Source organism: Betta splendens, chromosome 9 (genome assembly GCF_900634795.4).
Source record: "Betta splendens chromosome 9, fBetSpl5.4, whole genome shotgun sequence".
NCBI lineage: Eukaryota > Metazoa > Chordata > Actinopteri > Anabantiformes > Osphronemidae > Betta > Betta splendens.
In genome coordinates this window covers 27,529,265-27,550,223 of record NC_040889.2, presented here as the reverse complement: position 1 = coordinate 27,550,223, position 20,959 = coordinate 27,529,265, and the positions used below count along the sequence as shown (strand labels likewise).

Sequence of the window (20,959 nt, the reverse complement as noted above, 5' to 3'; positions counted from 1 at the left end):
TGCAGCAGGAAGCGGGCAGTGATGTGTAAAACACAACGTAGGCTGGATCTGAAGCGTCGGAGAGCTTCATAAACATAAATCACTTCTCGTTGTGTGAACCTAACCTGGTGGATGCTTCACTTTGTGAAAGTAAGAACCACAGGGAACACATAAGCATCCAATCTTCTAGTAATAGTGTTTCTGATTCATGCAGACATGAAAATATGAGAAAAATGACAGATATTAGTCATTCTTGGAATAACTTTACTTAACTCTGTTAGAGTTAAGTTTGTAAAATCATCACCTAAACATGGCCTTGGGTTGAATGTGGATGAAACCACGTTACCTGGGATTTATGCCATTGGTCCTTGGATGTATGAGGTGAATGTATTTAAAGGTTGTAAATGCTAGAATGGGTTAAACTTCACAGATATAATTACTTCGATAAAACCACAAGTCACATCTCTACCCACAAGGTCAAAAGGTGAGAGCAAAACGTTCCTTCACACACTGATTCCAGTCTCCTGAGGTCATGTGGAGCATGACCTCAGGACACGTCTCTCAATAAAACCCACAGTATGAAAACCAATTAATAAAAAGCAAGGAAGAAAAGACAGGATGGTTAATTTCCATTTAGAAGAGCTTTGTCTTAATTACAGATATCTTGCCTGAAAAAAAAAACTTCTCTATAGAGACATTTATTTTTTTAATTGTCATCGAGCTAATTGGACATTGGTCCCAAATATGTGAAACTACACGCTTTGACTTTGACTTTATCTGGATCATTACGCAGCCCCAGTGTGTTTTATACCGTAGTTATTACCAACCTGGTTCGTTATAAACACAAGATTACAACTGTACTAAGCATAAAACAGAACCTGGTTTCCTGTGATTTGTACTTTGTTTATATAAGGATCTATACAATAAAGTTACATCTATACATTTATAGTTTACCAGGAAAAAAGCAGGGGATCGGCTGCATTCAGCATCAGATGTTCTCAAATCGTGTTTTTATACTCTATTGTTTTGCACAATCACAATCTCAAGTGTAGCTGGCAATTGACTGCTCTCTCATTCTCCCTTTCATTCTCTCCACCTCATCAAAAGGAACCATTTCTGCTGGCAGGAAGAAATGCAAATGCTTGCCTTGTGCTTTCATCCTACATGGCCAGAATGGTAGAGGTGTTAATGAGTGACAAAGTGTTCTCATTACTAGGAGAGGGTACTTGGGCTGGGTCTGTCTAATCAGCCCTAATGTATTTCAGTTCCTAATGCTCCCAAACTGCCGACTACACCAAGAAGAACCATTTATTACAGCAAGACAGTCTTCTGCATCCAATGAAGCAGGCACATCGTCTCGAGAGCTCTGTGCTCGCATACATCAAGGACGAGGGCAGTTTATCACTGTCTGGATCGGTTCTGCTCATAGTCAGCTGTGCTCATGACCCAGCGTTTGCATAACGTAAAGGTGCATTTCCAAGAGTTAAACATATTAACCCTCTAGTGAGCTAAACCTTATTTTGTGCTATGAAAATCTCAGGATTGATCTTGATAGTGTTATTCTGAAGATACATTCATTTTTAATGCTGCCTTTTATTCACAGCGCTGCTGATTTACTTGTTTTTGACAGTGATATGGAGGAAATTAAAATTTGAAAGCCCACATTCATTGTAGCGTCAACACTGACGTACACAGATTCAACATGACAGATTGTCGCCTGCGTTTTATGAGCTTGCAGATGTTATACATTAGTTTCATGCGTTCATCTCCTCATTAGCAGCAACCCTGTGCTCAAAACAAGCACTAGCTCCACATGCATAAACCTGTTTAATTTCTATTAATACGACAACTCCATCCACTGTGGATGTGCTGGGAAGTCTGCCTTAGATTAAAGCAGTGCAGCATGTGTAGTGTCTAACTTTCTCCTTTGCTCCCATCCTAATTATTGCTGCAGCTGGAGGTCACCTTCCAGTCAAATCTAACTTTGGCTTGTAATAAGCTGCTCGCAGAGATTACCTGTGGAGATGTCCTTATTTTCCTCCTCCTCATAAAGAGGTGAGGCAGCCAGAGTAAACTGCATTTAAACGCATCTACCTGCACATCTCCTCTTCATTCTGTGCGACCCTACACGCTGCCTGCTCCCTCCTGCCTTTGCTTCTTATAAATTTCTGTCAGACTAGACTTGAAAGATCCATACGGAGTTCTGGTGGTACTTCAAAGACTTTCATCCCCTTTTCTACACAAGTCACTTTCAGAAAGTAAATAAAATGGATCTCCTGACAACAATCAAGCTGGTCAACAGATGGAATCTGACAAGGCTTTTTTTCTGTGTAATGATGAGGCCTGGGGAGAAGAGTGGGAAAACTCTGTCTAGCATGAAGCATGAGAATGTGTGTCCATGCATAAAAATGTCTTGAGGAGTGTTGTGTCCATGAGAGATATACGGCAGCATGCAAATGCATCACAGCCATGAGGCACCATAAACCGTAGACGTCAGCGTCTCCGTTTCAAACAGAACATTACAGATCTGCAGGTCTGTTAGAGCATGAGCTGTCAACAAGCTATTTTCCTACGGGGACAATTAAAAATACTATCCAGTAAAAGTAATACTGGCCTAATGATTGAGATGTGCAGAGCTGCTGAGATTTGCAACACCTTCCTAACGACAAGGGCTTATGAACAGGTGCATGTAACTGCAATATATATATATATATATAAAATCATGAATGCTGACAATAAAAATCCAAAGGAAGAATAAAATAATTTGATAATTGGCCAATCAAAAGCACTGCGGTGCTGTTTTACTCCTTTCCACAGGTCATAAAGGCAACCGCTCATAGAAAGTGCTGAAGGACTGGTTCTGTGTGATGGAGGCAGATGATCAGAAAGGACTAAAGAACCAATGGCTTCCAGGTGGTGGAAACCTCCACATACTGTACATAGAGCACCTGTAGGAGAGTATCGGCTGGTCAGTCGTCATCAGTCTTGATTTCGGGCTTCCTCACAGACATGCGATCTGTTTGTGTTCTCAACTGCTCTGGATTGGGTTTTATCATTTCGTTATGAGGGGATCATCTCATAGGGGACATTTGGCTCAGAGATAATCTTTCTTATGCCGGTTCTGAGAGGGAATCAGGATGAATTTATGCAAAGTTACGTGATGCGTGTTGAGTCATGTGGATTATTGTTTTACTCTGCTCGTTCTCTTGAGGTCATTTATTTGCGAAGAATTAAACAAAAAAATTGGAAAACAAGGTTGTTGTTTGTAGTCTATCAGTAACAGTATGACGTTCACAACTGTTTCTCTTGTTCTCATCTCTGTAGTTGATGTGGATTCAGAGACTGAAGACTATTATAGGAGCAGTTTCACGCTTGGTTTGATTGTGAAGTGAAAAGCAAACTGTTATCAACACCTACAGTCTGTGAAATCAGAAGAATTACAGGAGATGAGGAAATTGTTTCAGTGAAAGTTGACACATTGTATAAATAGTGCTCCTCACTACAAGTCCACACTTTTTGAACTGTTTCACTGATGTCATCATTTTAGGTTCTTATTTACCAAAGTGCTGGCTGAAACTGTTACATGAGCATTTTAGTGCTGTTATATTATCATTATTATGTCATTATGTCATTACTTCATCACATACTAGAGGCAGCTGTTTAGCTAGTTTGGTTGCTCACGATTCAAGTGTTAAACAAATTCCAAGTCCATACTTTATTCATCAGATGCTGTGACTCGCTCTTTGCAGCCATGATTCAACATTTCCCCTCCCGGAAATAAACACTGAGCTGTCCTCTGCGCTCTGTCTCTGCCTGCAGCCCTTCCTTTGATGAGGAACTCTCGCCTCGGCCCAAGGCGAAGAAGAAGAAGAAGAGAAAGTCAGAACGCAAGAGAAAAAGGAAAAGGTCAGCTCCCAAAATTAGATGGCTCTGCAGTGAAGTGTGCTGCTGGACACCTTTGTCGCGTAAATAAGTGCGAGGTGCACAGGAGCATGTCTGCCGCTCCCTCGAGTTCATGTTTACTTGGTCTCCTGCTTCAGGTCACGTTCCCGCAGCTTGTCGCCCCTGAGGAAGAAGAAAAAGAAGAAGAAGAAGAGCTCAAAAAAGAACAAGCGGCACAGGTAGCGACTGTTCCTCCAGCTGTATTAGAAGCATGGCCTGGTATTTATTCTGAGCTAAGCAGAGAATGTTGTCCATTCCAGGTATTCCTCCAAGAAGTCAAAGCACAGGTGTGTATGGGATCGTTGTCTAAATGTAAATGCTTCCACCTGACAAGCAGCCACCGTTGTGCTCCTTAACATTCGACACTCATGAGTTTATTCTCTCTCATTCCACCAGCTCTTCAAGTCTAAAACATAAGAGGAAGGATGAGCGCAAGCACAAGAAAAGGTCAGTCTGTGATTGTTGCATCAAAATCACACACTCTCTAATCCCCACCCCCACCCACACACCCCCTGCCTTGTGCCCTGTCCCCATGGTAAGCACATCCACTCCTCACATTCCTCGCCGCTGAGGGGAAAGTGAGACGACGGCAGCTTTCACGTTTTATGTGTTTGAGCAAAGTGCGGAGAGAGAACCCTTGCAAAGAGGAGAACAGATTGAAAACGTGAGCCTCAAAGACAGGACGAAAGGCTGAAAGGGGGGAGGAGAAACCAATTTCATGCTGTGATCTTGCAACATTTTCTAATTCAGCATGGGATGAGCGGGCTGTTGGTAAACACAGAGGCCAGTTCAGCTGCTGCTTTGCAGCTCACTGCAGCGTCTCGCTCCTCCTTTATTGTCCAGTGTTCAACTACTTCAAAATACAGCCTGCAAGAAGCTGTAACTACTGTAATATTTTAGTTGGTCTGGTGTTTCTTCAACAGGGGAAACTGAGCTAACGCTACTAGAGCTCTAATAAGGGTCACATGCAAACAGGAGCTGTGCTCACATTCTCCACATTTAGAAACATACGTGTATAAAAGGTGCTGTTAAGTCGAGTTTTCTTTGGATGACAATGTATCTATGGCACAGGAAGTTCTAAACATTAGAAGAAGCCAGAGAGATTTCATTCTACACTCAGGCAGAGTTGTTTCACACTATATTTAACTGCATTGTGATCTTATGTTTTTCATTCAAAACAGTTTCTCAGTCGTTTCATTCAACTCATGATGCATTTAGCTCCTTTTCTGCCTGAGTCTTTTCTCGTCTACTCTCCTAATGTCCTTCTTCAGTTCACGGACCCACTCGCGCCGGAGACGAAGCTATCGGAGGTCGGAGTCGGACGGCTCCTGCTGCCAGTCTTCCACAGAGGACAGGTAGGAAGCCGGTCCTCGCCCCCCTGCTCTGACGCTTTATCTCATCAGGCAGAGTTCCTGGTCACTCCACAGTGATGACTGATAAGCTAGAGGTGACTTCCTGATCTCAGCCAGGACCAGGCCTTATCAGTGATTCACAGGAAATGGCCCCGAATCAGTCCACAGAACGAGGCACTCAATTATAATCTCATTTCACAAAATCTGGACGTGTGAAAGTGTAAAATATGTCGTTTCTGGAGGTTAATGGATCAAAGATGGTGATCTTCAGATGGTGCTAGGAAGACTTCACCTGAAGTTGACTTCATGGTGAAATACCCTGAGAACTAAACATTTTACAATATTTTCCCGCAGACACTATTTGCAAAGCGCTGTGGTCCACCAGCCGTTGGGAGGACTGGCAGCTGCAGCAGAAGAAGCCAAGCACACGGACGTGAAGTGGAGACCTGCAACCAAATCAGTGTGTAAAACGGCTCCAAAATATCGCTCCATCCTCTCAACCAGCACCGTAAGTCCTCTTCAGCTCTAACAAGCAAACGGTCCAAGTGAAACGCTCACAGCTGTGCAGCTGGACGCAGTCCGAAAAGCATCAGTTCTTTTGTTTTTAGCTCTGAATTCTATGTCCTGGTATTTTCATAGTAATTGTTTAATGACAGACTGTAGATAGAAGGATTCTACACAACGCTCACAGTCACATTTGCTCATAATATCTGTCAGAACAATGCAAATGTTGTGGAGATCAATGACTGACGCTACTAACAGGAAACAAAGGCAAAGCCTGAGGTCCTCGTGCTTTAGAGGGCATCTTGTTTTGCTGCTCACATAGAGGATGACTTTACCCTCTAATGTCTGTGACCTAAGCCATTGTTTAGGTCACAGACATAGGCCTAAACGATGTTTAAACAATGGCACCGTAGCATGTTCCTGGAGATGCTGAAGAAACACAACACTAAAGTGTTGACTTTTCATTTTAGTCCAGTCATTCACCTACTCAGACCTTCAGAAAACTGAAAATTAAATCAAAAGACAACAATACACAAGATGTGATTGACAGCTGATTGCCTTGTAAAATGGCTTTGTTCCCTTTTATATGTGATGCTCTCCCAGAGTAAATATAGCTTCGTCCTTAAACTCATTGCCTCGTGCTTATCTGAGCATAAAATATATTTCTCTCCAGCAATCATTAAATTATGCTAATTGCACAGACGGATGATTTTAATTACACACCACAGGGTTTTAATTGAAATTCAATAAATTAATCCATATATTGAGTGACATTTGGTGTTTTGAGGACTTCACAGTCGGTAACCGAGGCACCTTGTCGCTTTTGCATTTATAAATTCTTCAAGACTAATTCAGACTTGAAAATAAACGTAGGTATGGCTGGACAGAAAACCCAGGAAATATATGAATAACTGATGATTAATTACAATCTGTCAGCCTTTTATATACTGTATGTGTGTGTTGTATTTGTGAATTTAATTTTACTAAACAAAAGGGAAAAGAAAGTTTTTGTAAAATACAGAGACAGGGATGACATGTTTATTTGAAGGCAGCCTTGTCAAAATATCTCAAGGTGGCATTGAAGAATGTCTCGTTAAATTGTGTCTTTCTTTAAGTGTAATCTTTTACTTCTGAGGACAAACAGATGTGTGCAGATGCGACTGGTAATAAGGATGCTGGAAATGAAAATGTTTCAAATTCTCAGGTGTTGACTGGAGACTAGATAAAGGAAAACCTTGGGGAGGACAGAGCAGATAAGCCTCCGAGAACCTCGCAATCAATAAGTAAAAAGAGATTATAATTTCATAAGATTAGCCGAGTGTGGTCCTTGGAGAGTCAGTATCGTTATTCATCTGTGGACCGGAATCATTCAAAGCATTCCGTGTGCAGGAGTTCTCACATGCAACCTCCCATTTAAAGCAGCTCGCTCCGAACAATGCGCCTTCAAGGAAAGAAAAAGGAAACGTGCCAGTCAAAGTCAAGCTGGCTCTGGGTTTGAAGAGAGGGTTATTGTCTTTTTCTTGTAATTTACGACTCTAATGATGCACTTATGTTGCCCGCTCTTCCCTTTTTCTTACACCTTACCTACTTAAGGAGGAAATCTTGATTGGTAAGTCGATGCTATCCGCAGATTTAGGGATTTACTTGTAGGTCGGTGCAGGCTAATTATTTACTTCTTGCAGGAGAAAGACACAGTGATCTGTCCTTTTCTTAGGGCTTAGTTAGACTGATGGGATCTCTCTTTGTCTCAATCCTTTTCATTTCTACATAAAACCCATTTTTGTGATGTTTGTTTGATGTTCTTTAAATGAAGCTTTTCAATGGGGCTATTGTTTACTCTTCTTCTCTTCACTGGAGTTAGAGCCGGTAGATCTTTCTACGCATAGTTTTTCTTTCTTCTCTGCTCTTTCGTTGTTCCTTTCATATACTGTAATTGTTTTAGTTTAGACTTACTTAATCTAAATTTGTTTCCTGTTGATTTCTTTGACTTTAGTTGAGTTCACACTTTCTTTTGAGGTTAATTGCATGCTTAAAATCTGCATGATGTCTTTATCTTCAAAGTTTTCTGTCCCAAGAAAAAGAAAATCTCCTCTCTGTGTTTCAAGGGAATTTGTGCCTTTGTACTAGAATATTGAAAGTGCATCAAAGCAGGTTCAAGTTATGGACACCTGCCTGGCATTGAGCTGTGGCCCGTTTGTCTGTTTGCAGATTTCCTCAACCAAACCTGGAAGCGAACTTTTGCACGGAAAAGGGCCTCAGCACTTACGGAGCAACAGCGAAGGTCCACGCGATTACGATTCTGGGAATGACACGTCCTCGCCGCCTTCGAGCAAAACTAGTGTTTCTCGGGCGATTGTTGCTGATAAGAAGAACCGCTGTCAGCGTGTGGCCTCAGAAGAGAAGCTCAAGTTCACTGACAGAGATAATGGCTCAGATTCAGGAAACTCTGTGACCAGCTACGCCTCCTTGTGCAGACCTTATGGGGAGGAAGGCCTTTTAAGTGGAAATGGCACGAGGTAATGTTGTGTTTGTAATAAATAATCCATCTGAATGAATGCTTCGCAGGAAGCTGTTTATCTTCTGTCTCCACGCTCCCTTTGCTTTTTTGAAATATTCATCTTGCGGCGGAGACTAAGTGAGAGCGTTTCTCAGAAACAACCCCGGATGCAGTTGGAGCCTTATCACTCAAAGCAGTGAAACATCTTAATATGTTTTCTTCACAGAGAGCAGATAACCTTGGGCTGTCGGGTGGAGGCGGTGAGATCTCCAAAGGCTTCCAGCTGTTCACGGGGGGCGAGCGAGTCGTCGCGAAGGCAGCTGGAAACCCGATCATCCAGCAGCAGGAGCAGAAGCAGATCGTCTGGGAGCTCCAGATACTCCAGACACCACTCCCGCAGCCCGTCTCTATCTTGCAGGTGAGTTATTTACTGTTGTGCTCTTCATGGCAAACATCCGTCAATACCCACATTGCAAGTGCAACCCCATACCTATATGTGTAGCCTACACAGAGACAGTGTGGATTATGATTCTGATAAAATAGCCGTATTTACTGGCGGAACTAATAAAGGTTATTGTTATATTTGTTGCAGTTCATATTCTCGGTCGAGTTACTCCTCCGACCCGAGGCGACGAGGCAGCGTGGTCAGCCTGAGCTCCAGAGGAAGCTACTCCAGACACAGCGCAGACAGGTGAGCTCTTCACAAATAGACCTGCTAATGGTCATTAGCCGTGTGTAAAAGGACAAACGTGCAGTGAGTGCGTTGTTGATCACATTGTTCTGTCCACACGCCAGACTACGGGACAGAAAAAGAGCATCTAGCTCCAGAGAGACAGATGTGAAGTATGCACATAAGGTTAGTGGGAAGAGACGGAGACGCAAATCTTACTCTCCTATGAAGAAGAGGAGGAGAGACTCGCCAAGCCATCTGGAAGCACGGCGAATCACAAGGTACGGCTTTACCCACGTCAGCTGTTTATAGCCACACTATGCATTTGAACGCCTTAAGGCAGCAGGACGGAGCGGCGGTCCGTTCTGCTGCCCCTGAGTCGGACAAGACGCCAAGCAAAAATCCTCCTTTCGTGATGAAATGGCTGGAATTCAGCCCGAGGATGAGACAAGCGTCCTCTCTAAAACCAGCACAGGTGTTCCACAAGCAGATGGCCAGGACAGTCAATCAGAGGAAGAGAAAGGAAACTTACTGGCAGCTTCCAAACTGCTACAGCAGCGCCCGTAAATATCCACCAGGCTGACACACAGTGATTCCACATCACTCATGGGACTGTTTATCTAAACGCCGCACGTTCATTACCTGCTGCGCTACTGCGTTGGGAAAATGGTTGCTCACAGTCACCACTCTTAAAACTTAATGTCCTGAGTGGGCACTTCCTTCACATCGCATTCATCTTTTATACCCTGTATTGTTCCTTTTACTACTTTTAAACTTTGTCCCTGCAAATTAGATGTTTTATTTAAACGAATGGTTAAATTATTGCTGACTTCTTCCTCTTCTCTTGGCTTCTTCCCTCTGGGGTTGCCACCGCAGATCATCTGTCTCCATTTCGCTTTATTCACTGGCTCTTTCTCTGTCAAACCAAACTTTTGCAGCTCCCCACATCAGTAAACCTCGTCTTCTTCCTCCTCGTCCCCATCCTGTCCCCTCAATATAGTCTGTGTCTTCCGGTCAAAAGCAGAACAAACGGGCAGGAAAAGAGTTTGAACGAGTTTGAAAATATCCAAATCCTTTAGGTTGAACATCTGTAAAGCTGCAGTGGTCAATGTTCTACTGAGAAGTGGCGTCCTCCAGCAGACCTAGCGGAGTCCTTCCTGGTACCCATGCTTTCACTGTCTTCTGTCTGACTGTCCACAGTGCCAGAAAGCGGCCCATTCCATACTTCCGCCCCAGTCCGTCCTCCAGCAGTCGCTCCACCAGCGTGTCGTCCTGGAGCAGCCTCTTCAGCCGCAGTCGCAGCCTGATCCACAGCGTCAGCCGCAGCCGCAGCCGCAGCCGGAGCCACAGTTACGCGTCCTACAGGAGCTACAGCCGTAGTTCATCCTGGAACTCCATCTTTGGGACCCGCAGTCGCAGCCGCAGCCGTGGATCATTGAACAAACGCAACAAAACCAGGCACTAGCTGGAGATTGAAGCAGAAACACGTGTGTGTGTGTGTGTGTGTGTGTGTGTGTGTGTGTGTGTGTGTGTGTGTGTGTGTGTGTGTGTTCCATACCCACAGACTGAATGTCTTTGTTTGCTTTCTTCTGCATCCTCCTGATTCAGCGTTCAAAATGGCCTGAGACTGTTCTTTTCGATTATACAAAAGCAAGAATGACTTCAGAGGAGCTTTGTTCTTGCTGTTCGTCAGCTGACGTTGCCATAAGTTCCTGTGTTTATTTTATTAGGTCTAGTCTGTTATAGACATAATGCAGATCCAGTAAACCGGCAATACAAAGGAACGTACCGGACCGTCCCTCGTCGTTATTTATGTGCATTGCACCCAGAGGTAAGGTCACATTTGAGCCATTTGATCAATGTGTTTGCAAATGGCTCCGGATGGATTGTTGGGAAAAAGGGGAACGGATTATTGCTCTGATCTCAGCACTTCACACGGTGGAGAGCGAACATGTTTCCTCTGAAAAATGAAACAATGAGGGCGTCCCGACAGCGAGCAAACTGCCTGTCAGCTCAAATGTCAAATTAATTTATCCTCTGATCAAGTGGAAAACAATTGAAATGTCAGTCCATGCAACGCAACAGAGAGCAATCAAAACAGAGCGTGGGGACAGGGAGGCGCGTGGACCAGCGCTGCACCGCGTCACAGGAAGCGCCATGCTTTCACGGCAAACACGCGCTAGACAGGAAGTCACACCTTCAGCTGTCTGTAATTATTATTGTGTGTCAGATGGAAGAGCAGATCTCATCTGTTTGCAGCATTTTAAACATCATTTATTTAGTAATAAGTCATTTACTTGAATAGTGTTTTCTTGCTGCAGTATGTATCTTGAACCAAACACATGCATCTTCTGTTTTTGTTGCTGTTTTGTGCAGCATCATACATATTTATTACTTATTTAATATTTATTGTCCTCCCTGGTACTGGTCAATTTTTCTATGCAACACTGTCAACTGTTGTTATTGTTATTCTAAAACGTCTGCTCATTAATCCCGGACGCGTTTTCCTGCTTTGAGTTTGTGTTTGTTTTTTTAATGTCTTGTTTTCTTGCCAAGTGTTCAATGAGAAGCTCAACACCAGCGTCATTAGTTTGTTAAATATGAAGCTTGTAGGTCTAACTTCGCTGAACAGACGCTGTTTACCCACAGGTGTGAGTGACATCGATCTTCATCTCTTACTCTTGGCAAGAAAGCAAGTAGGCACATTTCTCAAATTGTCAAACTGTTCCTTTAATATTAATTTCAAAACTGCAAAAAGTTTAACGGAAGTTCTGCTTTTTCGTATAATCAAGAGATTTATCTTTCAGAATGATTTTTAATCCATCATCCTGGCTGTAGAACTGCTCCAGGCCTGACAGACTGCTCTCTATGCACTCAATACTCAACTTATTTTCCTGAATGTCATCCAAATTGTACAAATGAGGGAAATATGACACTGGAAAAGGAAAGAACTTGGCACAGAGCTCCTCCATAAACTATGAACTGATGCCGACTGGAGTCAGCGGATGATTTGTGTCGTCGCGCTGATGAACTTTGATGAACCCGTCTCACAGTGGACGTCTACGTTGGCTCCTGTGGAAAATAATTTCCTATATGTAATTACTGTGGTGTAAATACGCATCGGCAGCGTATAAATTATTCTAAATGTGTTATTATGAGTTACAGAATGTGATTTGGGATTTGCTGGATGTTAAATTGTTGGTTCGGAGGAGATAATCTCCCCATTAGACATCAGTCGGTGGAATCTAGACGTCTTTGTGCTTTAATCCATCTGAACATTTGTTATTTTGAATTTCCCAGTAACAAGGTCATAGCAGTAGAGCTTTGGGTGTTAAATGATGCGTACTCCTCCTGTTTTCCGTATGAGCGAGCATATTGCAGAAGCATATGTTTTTCATACTGTCACATGTTATCTTGTGTCAGTGTGGGCTGCACATTGTAATAATGTGTCACCTGGAAATTGAATTGTCCCCGCCACAACCCCGTGAAATCCAGTCCCCTCCACTGCGTGTTCAGAATGAGCGACATAAAACCAAGCTCTGAATAAACGCCGGTGCAGTCGTGTGTTCTATTGTGAATGCGGTTCTTTTACGCGTGTTTCTCGAGGTAAATACAGACGTTCTTGCCAAATCTGACTCCTGAGCTGTTTTCTTTTATGTGTCCTGTGACATCAGCGCGTTTGACCTGAACATCAGCCGTATTTTCTATTAAAAAGCCGGTGAGTCACCGCGGGAGGACGTGCACCGTAACTGGATTTGGAACTGGGGGCTGGTCTGCGGTCAGCTGTTGTCTGCGCTGCAAAAAATACCCACATATCAAAGTTTTTTCATCCTGAAATCTGTTCTTCGGCCCAGATGATCAGCTGACCATGTCCAATTAGAGTAAAATAGGTTGTAAGCAGGTCAAATCTTTCGTCTTTCTGGATGTGAAGCTTTTCGTGGCTGAAGTTCTTGTTGGTTCTTCCCGAGTTGCTATTTTTTGCAGTGTGGGTTCTTCTGATCCTCCCAGCACTTTCCGGATACTTGTTCCCCGCAGACTCGTCGTCTCAGAAGTCGTCCCCCATATAAAACCTACAGCCAGAAGGAGTTGGATTAGTTGAGTGAAGACGCTTCAATAACTCGGTGCGCGCTCTTGGTTTTGTTTTTGGATCAACTGGTGACTGCGTGCGTAAACGTGACGCGCGTGATCCGACGGGGTTCAAGTTTTTCCACAGAAAGTTTAAAGAGAACGTTTGGTTGAAGTTTTTTTTTTGCAAATAGTCGAACTTCGCGTTGCTTCGAGGTCAGCTGGACATGGCAGAGGGAGACTTCTACACGATGGGAAACCGGCAGAGGTTTCCCAGGGATCCGTTCGGAGAGTCGCCGTTCAGGGATCAGTCCCCGTTCAGGGACCAGGCTCCGTTCAGGGACCAGGCCCCGTTCAGGGACCAGGCTCCGTTCAGGGACCAGGCTCCGTTCAGGGACCAGCTCCCCTCCCGGTTTATGGAGGATGACTTTGGGATGCCACCTTTCCCCGATGACCTGTCCATGGACTGGCCCGGTTGGGCCCGTCCGGGCCGCTTAGGCTCGCGCCTCAGCTCGTCGCCCTTCGGCGGCTCGTTACGCACCGGTTTCCCGCAGCGTCCGTCGCCGGGAGGCTCCCCGCTGTACACCAGCAGGTACGCGGAGCCCTGCTCCAGGAGCTCCCCGGTCACCACCGACGGGGAGCCGTGGAAGGTCTGCGTGAACGTCCACAGCTTCAAAGCAGAGGAATTACACGTCAAGACGAGGGACGGCTTCGTCGAAGTGTCAGGTGAGTCGGGAGGAACGGGACGTGTGTCGTCAGGTTCACGTGGGCTCTTTAAAAGACGAGAAACTTGACATGCGAGTGAGCGCACGTGGTAATTTGTCCCAGTGACAACCATCAATTCACAGTGATGTGAAAAAAATATTTTTAGAACTCAAAGAACGTGGTGTCAAAACTAGCTGTAAATGGGGCAAATAAAAAGAATAGAACACGCTCACATATATTAGCAAATCATTATGAGTTTGATGTTTTTATTTATGTATACTATATATATAGCTTATTGTTTTATATATATGTCTATAATAATTGTATTCAACAACCCAGATCTAAAGACTAGAAAGAACAAAAAACTGGAGCCAGATAATTAGTGGAGGGAACTTTGTATTGGCCACACGGCACTGATTGCACCAGTTACACAAACTCTATCTGCTCCTAATGGACCCCGGCATCAGCAGGAGCTGAGTGGGTCCTGGTTCTAACAGTGTAAACGCCCTGTGGTGGAGCAGGCGCCGCTCAGCGTCCGGGGACTGGGCCTCGATGTTGGCAGCAGATCCTCAAGCTCCAGCACCTGTTTCAAATTCCTGGAGAATCTTTCCCTGAGTCACCCGTGCTCTCGATTTAGATTTAAGGCAAGGTCCTCGACAACAGGAAGACACTTCTGCCGTTAACACAACAGAACGTTCTGGAACCAGGGCTCCTCTCGGCCGCTTTCGTCTCCGCCTCCGCGCTCGTGGATGAATTCCAGGGATTCCCCGGTCCAAAGAGGCCGCAGAGGACAGCCGGCCCCGGCCCGGGTTTTTTTTAAACACGACGTTGGTATGCCAGTTGGGTCGTTCAATCAGCGCCATGTTGGGCCCGACCTTTATTCTAAGAGTGTGACTGGGAGCGTGGAACAGGCTCGGAGGAAGTGTTCGCGCTGGAGCTAACCTTTAACAGCCTGTTTCTGTCTGGTTGAATGTTTAATGCCAGAACCCACAGAGACGGACACAGAGGGAAGCTGCTTGACCCGATTAACCCAGAACACGAACGCTTCCACAGCAGCCCATTTAGGTCCAAGGTTCACATTAATGTTGACGAGGGATGAAGCTCATCAACAGCTGTTGGACACATTCTGTGACCCACATGTGATCGTTTTCTTCCCCGAGTGACTCAGATAACGTTTTTAAAAGTGGGCCGTTCCATCTGTGCCCCTGTCTCATCTGATCTCTGGACAACAACAAAGATGGAGCTTTAGCAGATGACGATGTTCTGTTCAAGGCAAACTGGAAAAGCGATCTCTAACAAACAGGTTTTTGTAGTTGATCCATAATAATATACTGTAGGTTTGTTTGACCATTAGATTCAAATGAAAAGTCCCTTAAATTGTACGTATGAGCTCAATGCTGGAGTTTAAATGTAATAATTTCTTTAGCACCTCTGGATTTCAGCGTTCTGTTATTACTGCGACCTTAGGTTGAAGCTGAGCATCAAGGCCTCTGATGGAGGCTTTTAGGATGTGTGCTCACTTTGTGCTAATGGGAGGCAACAGCAAATGACTGAGGGCTTCGCGTGCGATAGCGTAGTCGTGAAGCAGGTGAAACCAGGCGCGTCGACTGAAACCCGTCTCAGCAGCAAACAGCAGCTCTGTCCTTCACCTCCGCACCAGGAGGCTGCGACTGTCGCCTCTGCTCCCAGAGCACACCATTACACAGAGCGCTGGAATCTGACAGCGCTGTCATGAAATGAGGGAGAGGCAGCTCCTCGTTGGACTCAGTCATTCATCAAATGTCTCAGGGAGGCGATCGGGGGACCAATTCTACGTCTTAAGTCATGACGGCGCTGTTATAACAGTCTCATGACTTCACCGTCGCGCTGCCGTCATTGTGGGGTTGTCGGGTGGAGCCATAAAGGTGGGGGTTCAGACCAGCGTGTGTATGTGTGTGTGTGTGTGTGTGTAGAAGAACACACGCTGGAACCAAGGGACACGTCTGTTCCACGCGTTCACCATTACACTGACATGGTCTCTAAAGTCTCTGTCTTCTTCCACACAGGGACACATGAGGAGAAGCAGGAGGCAGGAGGCATAGTGACCAAGAACTTCACAAAGAAGATACAGTGAGTGGACTCCAGTGGTGGTTGATGTGGGGCCCATCAGGCCTCAGCCTCCAGGTCGCGTCCACTAGTGGGGCTCCGGTGCCGGGACCTCAGACTGTGTGTGAATCGCGTCACTCCGGTTCCGCTCATTTCCTGTGGGCTCATCACCGGCACTCGCGTCTCCCACACTGTTCATTAGACCTCGGGGGCGTCGGCACCGGAGGGAGGGAGGGGTTGATGCGGCGTATAAATAACTGTCCTTGATGCACAAACGCAGTGCACGGTTCCTTTAGTCCAACAGCGACGTCGTCTGCGGGCGCTTTCACAGGCGGTAACGTGAAACCTGCCGCTCCAGAACCATAGCCGGTCCCAAAGCAGACGCTCAGCGCTGTGGGGTGTTTGTCATTCAGGAATAGGCCTAAAGTACAATATAAGACCAACATGTGAGCAGTAAAAAGACTGGAGTCTAAGTGGATTCTTCTGTCCAGCAGTTTTTCACCAGTCATTAACTAAACAAGTTGTTGGAGCGGTTCTGAGGGCAAAGGTAGCGTTCTGACCTGAGGTCACCGGGCTCAGCTTCACACTTTCTGCTCTCAGGAGGCGGCTTTTTGGCAGCTGTACAGAATCAATGGCTGAGATAAAATGTGCACTTGCCACAGGTAAATAAACAGATAAGCTTTCTGCTGGAGTCCCACGTAATGGGCCCATGATTTGACTTTGGCAGCAGGGCAACTATGCTTCACGGCTGTAGGCTATTTAAGAGGAGGAGGAGGGGGAGAGGGAGGAGGAGGAGGAGGAAGAGGAGGAGGAGAGGGAGGAGGAGTTGGAGGAGGAGGAGGAGGAAGAGGAGGAGGAGGAGGAGGAAGAGGAGGAGGAGAGGGAGGAGGAGTTGGAGGAGGAGGAGGAGTTGGAGGAGGAGGAGGAGGAGGGGAAGGAAGAGGAGAGGGAGGAGGAGGAGGGGGAGGCTGGAGTTGATAAACATATTCAGCATTACTTGCACCAAGAACCCAGGTTTAAATGGAGTCTCTCAGTGTGTAGACTGAGCTCACACCCGCTTGTCTCTTTTTTAGGTTCACTAAGCTCAAACTAATCCAGTGGAGTCAAACATTGCTCCATTCGTGAAGGTGACCGTGGTTTCATGTTGTCACAGCGGCTCCAGCTTTTTCTCCCGCTTTTTGCTTGTTTTAGTGGAAGCGGTGGATGCTTCCTGGCCTCCGCTGTGACCCGGTTCAGTCGGAGGCTGCAGCTCGGTTAATGAAGGAAGAGGAGAGTGGCAGCGTCCTGCAGCCAGAAGCCTGGTGTTTATAGCAGCTCAACACGTGGCCTCACACTGCGAATCCACCAACGCCATATTTGGCCACGACGTCTGACAGAGACCAGAGAGAGTGTGTGTGTATGTGTGTGTGTGTGTGTGTGTGTGTGTGTGTGTGTGTGTGTGTGTGTGTGTGTGTGTGTATGTGTGTGTGTGTGTGTGTGTGTGTGTGTGTGTGTGTGTGTGTGTGTGTGTGTGTGTGTGTGTGTGTGTGCGTGTGTGTGTGCTCCTCTGGTGAATTATTACGTTAGTTAGTTATTAGTCGTACATTTCTTGCATGTTACATTCAGGTGACTGCATCACAGTACGTCTGTAACGTCTGTTGCGGGTTTTAGTTTTTGACGTGTTTATAGATGCAGTAATGAAATGAAACCCTCCCATTCTGCAGCTTTGGCTGATTTCCCATCAACACTTTGTGTCTCGCTGTCGGTTTTTGGAGCCAATTATCCCACTGAGCTCTGAGAAATCTAACATTTCCAGCAGGAGGAGTGTCGACAAGTGAAGCAAAGAGCGCAGAAAGAAGCCGACGCCGAAGCAGCTGCAGATGAAATAAACAGATGCAAACATGCGGCTGTTGCGCCGCTGCAGACAAACATGCAAACGAGAGGCCCGCTGCTCCTCTGACCCTCAGGGTGAAGCAGAGTCTGACAGTGAACGCTTTTAGTGGCTCAGAACACCCTGAGCAAAGCGGGTTGTGTAACGACTGGAGGCTCTGGAGGCACAGACTAACTTATGGCTTCTCTCCACAGGATCCCGGTGGACGTGGACCCTCTGACGGTCTTCGCCTCGCTGTCCCCGGAGGGCGTCCTCATCATCGAGGCCCGGCAGACGCCGCCCTACTGCCTCTTCAGCAGCGAGGCGGCGGCGCTGCCGGAGGCCGAGGCGCTGCGGCCCCAGGAGGCGCCCGCCGTGTGAGGGCGCGGCAGCGACGCACACCTCCAGATTCAGTGAGCACACGTCTGCTGGAGGAACAGCGAGCTCCGCGTTAGAGCTGCAAAGGCCAAACTTCACAAAGTCTAATCTAAAGCCTAATCTAAGCTTTAATGTTGCCTCATTCGTTCAGTATCACTATTTATTTTAACATAAGGATGATTTAATGGTGAGATCTGTTGGTTGTGATTTAAATCTAAATACATGTGCCTTTATTTACTCGCGTGTCTTGATTACACTCAGTTCTACCTTTTGCTGTTTTTGAGTTAATGAATGTCTCTTAAACTGACAAGAAACTAAATGAAGCCACTTTTTGCCGTGTGCATCGTTGTAAATAGACGTTACCGTGTGGTTCGTCATCACTGCTGCTCTGACGCTCCCGCCTGTGTTTTCTTTTCTATTTGAGCCGACGGCTGCGTGGCTGTTGGAAGGGACGGAGCGAGTCGTTGCCAAAGACATTTGTTTCCTTCCTCCTCCATTGTGGTGCCTTTGTTTTGGCTGATGCAATAAAAGCGTGCAGCCAGTCTCTCCGTGTGTCTTCTTTGAGCCGTGCCTCTCGTGGGCACAGATCCAGGGATCCAGGGATCCGCGGAGCCGCAGCGGATCACAGAGGGAAGCGGGCGGCAGATTAGCGAGGGCTTAGCGCCGGGTGAGACTGGTACCGGTGTGTGCTGCAGAACGGGCCGGGCCGCTCCATCCGGCGATGATGCAAAAGGAGCTGTTCTGCTGCTGTTCTGGATCCGGAGCGGTGAGCGGATCGGGTCCTGAGGTTCCTGAGTGGCAGCTCCGCCGTGGCACTCGTTGGCATCAGACAGCGTGTATGGATTTGTGTTGCCACGGCAACCGTATAATCGGTGCCACTTTCCTCCGGGGCAGGTTGATCCTGTCCAAGTGAATAATGCACAGCTGTTCAAACGTATAGTGATTAGCGTCAAGGGCTCGAAGCTGAACCTGCTCAACGACCTGCTTTAAACTGCACTAATATCATATACTAACTTTGAATCAGAGTCTTATAATAATGATATCATCTATTTATAAAACCCATAGATATGCTACACTTTGGTTTAAGACAAAGGAGGAGATCAAAACACGTATTTTCAGATGCTATTTTTATTAAAGCACATTTAGAGCGATGGCTGCTGATTATTGGGTTTGTAGCAAAGCGAGCTGCTCTGCTGAAGCTCTACTCTGCCCGTTGAGTGAGGGGAACCTCCGGCTCCCGGCTCTGGACCTGGCCCGCCTGACTCTGGCCCGGCTCCGGCTCCTCACGCCGGCTTTTCTGGCTCTCGCCGCTCATTCGCTCGGGCGCGGGCTCTTCGGGTGTGAGCGCGTCTGGGGACTCCTGGCTCTGCGTTGCTTCGCGGTGCTCGGAGGAACCCTGACAACGCTGTGTGTCGCCGCCATCTGCAGACGCTGAAGGGTGGGACTCTGCAGCTGGCTTCCCACGGGTCTCCTCCTGCTCCCTGCTCCCGTCACGCGGCTGAGGCTCAGCTGAGCTGCTGCCGGGAGGGGCTCTGTCACCAGGCTCCTCCAGTGGAGAGTCCTTCCCATAATCCTCCGGCTCCAGCGTTCCCAGAAGCCTCTGGGCCTCCGGCGCTCCGCTGCTGTCTGGGTCCGTCTCGGGGCTGTCTTCTGTCTCTATCTCCACCTGCATTCGCGCATAATCGTGTAAAAGAAATGTCAGCAATAAAATGAAATAATTGCTTCTAATGAGAGGAGATGAACCACATATAAATCGGAGCTGTACAGACGGTCTCATCAACTGAACCAACAGGCGTCACCTTTATGGGAATGATGACGGCGGCAGGAACGGAGGCTTCAGGAACCGGAGCTTCCACCGTCAGGATCCCGTCCACAGAGAGCGTGGAGGTCATTCTGGCAACGTCGAGCTCAGACGGAAGCCTGGAGGCGACCGAGGCGAGGCTTCAGTCACACGTCACACGTGGCTGTGCTGCATTCGGCCTTCACGTACCTGAACTTCCTTGTAAAACATCTGGCAGTGGATCCGTGCTCGTCCGGCCTCTCGCCGTGTTTCCCTGGGGATGGATCAGCGTTTATGGGGAAGAACGTGAGGACGTACGGAGGAATCCGGCAACTGAGAAACCACTCAACACAGAAATTAATTTCTGCCACAGAGCTGTGATTTTAATTTCCCTGAGCACATTATTTAAGCTTTCTAATTTTGTTGCATTCAGCTTCCCGTCCATCAGTGTTTAGTTCAAGGGGACTGAGAGAAGTCTTCAAAGACTCGATGAGATTATTAATGTTTTATCAGAGGAGAAACTAATTAGTGATATTAATAGAGAGAATGTTGAATGTTATTTAATTAACAGAGCTATAAGCAAATCGTTCCGCACCTTCGACCTCCAAGAAGCCGCGTCTGACGCTGACAGAGATGTCGGCGGAGGAGAAGTGGGCCACGTCCAGGTCCACCCTCCACATGTGCTGCTCCTGGCTCATCTTCTGAATGGGCCGCGGCGCCGGCCCGGTGATGAAGGGCACGAACAGGGGGGCGGGCGTGCGGTTCTGGAGCCGGTCTGGATCCTGACGGAGGACTGGGCCCGGCTGCCGCCGCCTCCTCAGGGGGTCCCCGCACAGCTCAGCATGGGCTTCAGCCATGTTGCAGGGAGGGAGACCCAGAAACACGCAGGACCCCGGTCGGGTTCTGAGGGGAAGCAATGGGGCTTTATATAGCGGCCCTGTGGGTGTGGGCGCGGGCCGACGGGTGCAGGGCCGCTGCCTCTCGCTGGCCCGAAGCAGCCGGCCACTCATTAGCTGTATTTATAGCTTTTCAGGGCCTGATGGCAAATAGCTCTGATCTGATCTGCCAGAGGCCGCTCCTCCTTGAACGGACGCTGCTCCTTCTCACGTCCCGGTGAAGTCCATTCTGCCGGCGGTGACGGGGCCGATCGGTC

At 47.0% G+C, this 20,959-nt stretch overlaps 3 protein-coding genes across 8 annotated transcripts in view; 2 read left to right on the top strand and 1 right to left on the bottom strand.

Annotated features, from left to right (window-relative positions):
- The window catches only part of srrm4 (serine/arginine repetitive matrix 4), a 49,646-nt gene extending 37,067 nt beyond the window's left edge, over positions 1–12,579 (top strand). For 4 of the 5 annotated variants that reach the window (XM_055511590.1, XM_055511588.1, XM_055511587.1 and 1 more), the window contains 12 exons: positions 2,797–2,892; positions 3,799–3,885; positions 4,020–4,100; positions 4,182–4,208; positions 4,318–4,368; positions 5,193–5,276; positions 5,628–5,781; positions 7,986–8,293; positions 8,501–8,692; positions 8,867–8,965; positions 9,070–9,225; positions 10,145–12,579. In XM_055511590.1, coding sequence (XP_055367565.1) covers positions 2,882–2,892; positions 3,799–3,885; positions 4,020–4,100; positions 4,182–4,208; positions 4,318–4,368; positions 5,193–5,276; positions 5,628–5,781; positions 7,986–8,293; positions 8,501–8,692; positions 8,867–8,965; positions 9,070–9,225; positions 10,145–10,409 — 1,515 coding nt within the window. In that variant the 5' untranslated portion in view covers positions 2,797–2,881 and the 3' untranslated portion in view covers positions 10,410–12,579. The remainder of the gene's footprint in view (positions 1–2,796; positions 2,893–3,798; positions 3,886–4,019; positions 4,101–4,181; positions 4,209–4,317; positions 4,369–5,192; positions 5,277–5,627; positions 5,782–7,985; positions 8,294–8,500; positions 8,693–8,866; positions 8,966–9,069; positions 9,226–10,144) is intronic. The other variant, XM_029161695.2, reaches the window with a different exon arrangement.
- A 141-nt stretch (positions 12,580–12,720) lies between these two features.
- Positions 12,721–18,570, top strand: hspb8 (heat shock protein b8). Of its 2 annotated transcripts, XM_029161699.3 has the most exons (4): positions 12,721–13,356; positions 13,393–13,735; positions 15,760–15,823; positions 17,864–18,570. In XM_029161699.3, exons 1-4 carry the CDS (start codon positions 13,237–13,239, stop codon positions 18,027–18,029), a joined length of 693 nt encoding a protein of 230 aa, XP_029017532.1. In that variant the 5' UTR covers positions 12,721–13,236; the 3' UTR covers positions 18,030–18,570. The 2 variants fall into 2 exon arrangements, with proteins under 2 accessions (XP_029017532.1, XP_029017529.1); XM_029161696.3 differs by having other exon boundaries at positions 12,721–13,735.
- Positions 18,571–19,136: 566 nt separating this feature from the next.
- si:dkey-1k23.3 (heat shock protein 67B1) lies at positions 19,137–20,692 on the bottom strand. The gene is made up of 4 exons (XM_029163118.3): positions 20,402–20,692; positions 20,017–20,080; positions 19,826–19,946; positions 19,137–19,692 (listed from the first exon to the last, which is right to left on the bottom strand). The coding sequence occupies exons 1-4, from the start codon at positions 20,661–20,663 to the stop codon at positions 19,228–19,230; spliced, it is 912 nt and encodes a 303-aa protein (XP_029018951.1). The 5' UTR covers positions 20,664–20,692; the 3' UTR covers positions 19,137–19,227.
- Positions 20,693–20,959: the final 267 nt, after the last annotated feature.

Bases quoted from the DNA above. Each gene is read 5' to 3' on its own strand.
- hspb8 (XM_029161696.3), top strand. From the start codon at position 13,237: ATGGCAGAGGGAGACTTCTACACGATGGGAAACCGGCAGAGGTTTCCC. The intron at 13,736-15,759 runs GTGAGTCGGGAG...TCTTCCACACAG, and splicing joins CGGCTTCGTCGAAGTGTCAG to GGACACATGAGGAGAAGCAG. The intron at 15,824-17,863 runs GTGAGTGGACTC...TTCTCTCCACAG, and splicing joins AACTTCACAAAGAAGATACA to GATCCCGGTGGACGTGGACC.
- si:dkey-1k23.3 (XM_029163118.3), bottom strand. From the start codon at position 20,663: ATGGCTGAAGCCCATGCTGAGCTGTGCGGGGACCCCCTGAGGAGGCGG. The intron at 20,081-20,401 runs GTGCGGAACGAT...ATCCATCCCCAG, and splicing joins CGGCTTCTTGGAGGTCGAAG to GGAAACACGGCGAGAGGCCG. The intron at 19,693-19,825 runs GTGACGCCTGTT...GCGCGAATGCAG, and splicing joins CCGTCATCATTCCCATAAAG to GTGGAGATAGAGACAGAAGA.